The 5,000-nt window shown below is 34.5% G+C and overlaps 1 protein-coding gene across 2 annotated transcripts in view; it reads right to left on the reverse strand.

The window, feature by feature from the left end:
- HMX3 (H6 family homeobox 3) overlaps positions 1-5,000 on the reverse strand; it is a 10,857-nt gene that overhangs the window by 2,932 nt on the left and 2,925 nt on the right. Inside the window, exon 3 of one of the 2 annotated variants that reach the window (XM_056530051.1) lies at positions 581-693. In XM_056530051.1, coding sequence (XP_056386026.1) covers positions 581-693 — 113 coding nt within the window. Of the gene's footprint in view, positions 1-580; positions 1,517-5,000 lie in introns of those variants that run through there. The other variant, XM_056530050.1, reaches the window with a different exon arrangement.

Below are 5,000 nucleotides of genomic sequence, written 5' to 3' on the forward strand. Positions count from 1 at the left end.
ATATATATAGTTCTCCTTGAATGGTTGTCTTCTACCCAGGGCTGTATATAATGTGAACATTCAGAAAAGAGGAAGGTAAGGTGAGAAGAGGAGAATGCACCTTCAAAAAGCTCAATTTCCTCTCTTTCCTTAAAAAAAAAAAAAAAAGCCATCAGAGAACATATGAAAGGCAGCAGCACTTATCTCCCTATTAATACACCTGTCCATTAGGACATTACCAGGGACACATTCATTCCAAGCTAATGGAACTGTCTCCAATAAAAAGTATTATTATCAGAAATTCATCTTGCAAGAAAAAAATGTGTCTCATTGGCCCAGGTTCCTTATTTGTATATTGGAACAACTTCTTTTCTAGTTATCCTCTGAAGATATAATACAATTTAGAATTGTGTTGCACTATACACGCTTTAACCCAGTGTTTCCCAACCGGGGTGCCTCCAGCTGTTGCAAAACTACAACTTCCAGCATGCCCGGACAGCCTTTGGCTGTCCGGGCATGCTGGGAGTTGTAGTTTTGCAACAGCTGTAGGCACCCTGGTTGGGAAACACTGCTTTAACCCTTGATGGGGCGTATTATTTACCTTCAGTTCTGGGTGTATGACCTCCATGCGTCAATGTGTAGGAGTACCACCATGCAGGGGACCTCTCCAAATAATGTGCAGGTAGAGCGAACCTCTGAGTCGGGAACTCCAGCCTGGGAAATGAGAGATCTGTCAGGGGAGATAAGGCAAAGGCTGCTCCATCCAGGGTCCCCTTGATAGGAGTGAAGAGAGCTTTGGGTGGGCGAACTGCTTTAGGGGGCTCACAAGTCAGGAGGCTCTTGATGGAGAAGGGTGACTCCTTGGCCGGGGTGCTATTGCTATCTGGTCCCGTTTCAGGCATGGCTAAGGTCAGCTGTAACCATTAACCAAAAATAAAAAAAAAATGTAAAAAAAAAATGAAAGTTCTTTTTTTTTTTTTTCTTTTCTTTTCCAATGTAACCCCCCAAATCCAGGAGATTGCTGAAGCAGGCGAGAAGCTGGCAATGGGGACTACAACTCCCAAGCAAACATTTGGAAGGAAGGGCCGACAAGGTACAAGGACAAACTAAACAGCCATCCAGGGAGTAGCAGTCAGCACCTGCAAACTGGGAAGGCTGATAGCAACTGGGAAAAAGAGAGAGGAGGAAGAGTCAAAGAGGAGGAGGAGGAGGGATGGAGAGAAGAGGACCAGGAGGTGGAGGGATGGGGGGAGGAGGAGGAGGAGGAAGGCTGAGCACAGCAGCAGCACTGCCCAACTCCTCACCATCAGGACTCTGGCTCCAGGCTGCAAGGACTCAGCTCTTATTGGCTTTATATAGTCCAGTTAGGCAGCAAATGAGGACAGGGCTATTAGCACAAAGGATAGGACTTTAGTAAAACACTGCAACAAGTACAGTAGGCACAGAGTGACACAGATCTGACTGCTGGGGCAAAAGAAGAGAAGTGGGTACAACATATAGAGGAGTGTGTTGTGCCAGGTCATTGCATTTGGCACCAACTTTGTCCACTGTCACCTGTACAATACAATTACAACCACACAAAATAGTATACAATACAATTACAACCACACAAATGGTATACAATACAATTACAACCACAAAAATAGTATACAATACAATTACAACCACACAAAATAGTAGTATACAATACAATTACAACCACACAAAATAGTATACAATACAATTACAACCACACAAATGGTATACAATACAATTACAACCACACAAATGGTATACAATACAATTACAACCACACAAATGGTATACAATACAATTACAACCACACAAATAGTATACAATACAATTACAACCCCACAAATAGTATACAATACAATTACAACCACACAAATAGTAGTATACAATACAATTACAACCACACAAATAGTAGTATACAATACAATTACAACCACAAAAAATAGTATACAATACAATTACAACCACACAAATGGTATACAATACAATTACAACCACACAAATGGTATACAATTACAACCACACAAATAGTATACAATACAATTACAACCACACAAAATAGTATACAATACAATTACAACCACACAAATGGTAAACAATACAATTACAACCACAAAAAATAGTATACAATACAATTACAACCACACAAATAGTAGTATATAATACAATTACAACCACAAAAAATAGTATACAATACATTTACAACCACACAAATAGTATACAATACAATTACAACCACACAAAATAGTATACAATACAATTACAACCACACAAATAGTATACAATACAATTACAACCACACAAATGGTATACAATACAATTACAACCACACAAATAGTATACAATACAATTACAACCACACAAATGGTATACAATACAATTACAACCACACAAATAGTATACAATACAATTACAACCACAAAAATAGTATACAATACAATTATAACCACACAAATAGTATACAATACAATTACAACCACACAAAATAGTATACAATACAATTATAACCACACAAATAGTATACAATACAATTACAACCACAAAAAATAGTATACAATACAATTACAACCACAAAAATAGTATACAATACAATTATAACCACACAAATAGTATACAATACAATTACAACCACACAAAATAGTATACAATACAATTACAACCACACAAATAGTATACAATACAATTACAACCACACAAAATAGTATACAATACAATTACAACCACACAAATGGTAAACAATACAATTACAACCACAAAAAATAGTATACAATACAATTACAACCACACAAATAGTATACAATACAATTACAACCACACAAATAGTATACAATACAATTACAACCACAAAAATAGTATACAATACAATTACAACCACACAAATGGTATACAATACAATTACAACCACACAAATAGTATACAATACAATTACAACCACAAAAAATAGTATACAATACAATTACAACCACACAAAATAGTATACAATACAATTACAACCACATAAATAGTAAACAATACAATTACAACCACACAAATAGTATACAATACAATTACAACCACACAAAATAGTATACAATACAATTACAACCACACAAATAGTATACAATACAATTACAACCACACAAATAGTATACAATACAATTACAACCACACAAAATAGTATACAATACAATTACAACTACACAAATAGTATACAATACAATTACAACCACACAAAATAGTAGTATACAATACAATTACAACCACACAAATAGTAGTATACAATACTGTACCAGCTTTACCCAAGTCATCTGCACTGACAGTGTATATCAGTGGTCTCAAACTGTGGCCCTCCAGATGTTGCAAAACTTCAACTCCCAGCATGCCCGGACAGCAAACGGTAACATCTGGAGGGCCACAGTTTGATACCACTAGTGTTTATGTTATTTACAAATAGAACGTTTTTTTTAATCATTTCTGTTACATTTCAGTTGTAACAATCAGTAACGGCCGCTGTACAATCCCCGCTATTCAGGGTTAATGTGCACGATCCCTGCGCCTGTCTGTATGAAGCCGATTAGACGATTAAATCAGCAATCTATGTCCGATCTCCATCGCACCGATCTAAAGGAAATTTCGCCCAACACTCCCCCCTCTGCTCCTCCTGTTATTGTAATGACGCCAAATATTTGTACCTGTAATCCGCAGTCTACCTGACAACTATGTATCAATAGAGAGACGCCATATATTAGAACAGTCCCCCAACCTGTGGCTCTCTCCAGCTGGTGCAGGCTACCACTCTTCTACGCTTATCGGCCGTCAGGGCATGCTGGGAGTTGTAGTGTGCAGCTGAAGATCCACAGGTTGTGAATCAAACGTCCGTGTGATATATTCAACCATTAAAATAATATAAAATAATTATTTTATCCATCAATCTATCTATCCTTCCTTCTTCCTTGTGCCTCACCTGTCTTTGTATATTACTATCGATGTATCTTTCTCATATATTATTTGCCTATTTAAATTTTTGCTATCTGCATGAATCCATCTACCTGTTCATCTGTTCTATCTGTCTTCGATTTCATATCTATCCATCTCTCTATTTATCTATCTATTTTTTAATCATCTATCGATCGATCTATTTATTATCTATCTATCTATCTATCTATAATCTATCTATCAATTATCGATCTATTTATTATCTATCTATCAATTATCTATCTATTTTTTATCTATCTATCTGTCAATCTATGTATTATCTATCATCTATCTGTCTATTATCTATCTCTCTATCTAACTATTATCTATCTATCTATTATCTATCTATCTATCTATCTATCAATCATCTATCTATTATCTATCACTCATCTATCGATCTATCTATCTATCTATCTATCTATCTATCTATCATCTATCTATTACCTATCTCTCTATCTGTCGTATTATCTATGTATTATCTATCATTTATCTGTCTATTATCTATCTAACTAACTAACTATTATCTATCTATCTATCTATTATCTATCTATCATCTATCTATTATCTATCTATCTCATATCTATCTATCTATTATCTATCTAATATCTATTATCTATCTATCATCTCATATCTATCTATCTATCAATCATCTATCTATTATCTATAACTCATCTATCGATCTATTTATTATCTATCTATCTATCTATCATCTATCTATTATCTATCTATCTATCATCTATTATCTATCTATCTATCTATCTATCTATCATCTATTATCTATCTATCTATCTATCTATCAATCTATCATCTATCTATTTATCTATCTATCTATCTATCTCATATCTATCTATCTATCTATCTATCTATCTATCATCTATCTATCTATCTCATATCTATCTATCTATCTATCGTCTATCTATCTATCTATCTATCTATCTATCTATCTCATATCTATCTATCTATCTATTTATCTATCTATCTATCCATCATCTATCTATCTATCTATCTATCTATCTCATATCTATCTATCTATCTATCTAATACCTATCTATCTA

This window comes from Hyla sarda, chromosome 7 (assembly GCF_029499605.1).
Source record: "Hyla sarda isolate aHylSar1 chromosome 7, aHylSar1.hap1, whole genome shotgun sequence".
Lineage (NCBI taxonomy): Eukaryota > Metazoa > Chordata > Amphibia > Anura > Hylidae > Hyla > Hyla sarda.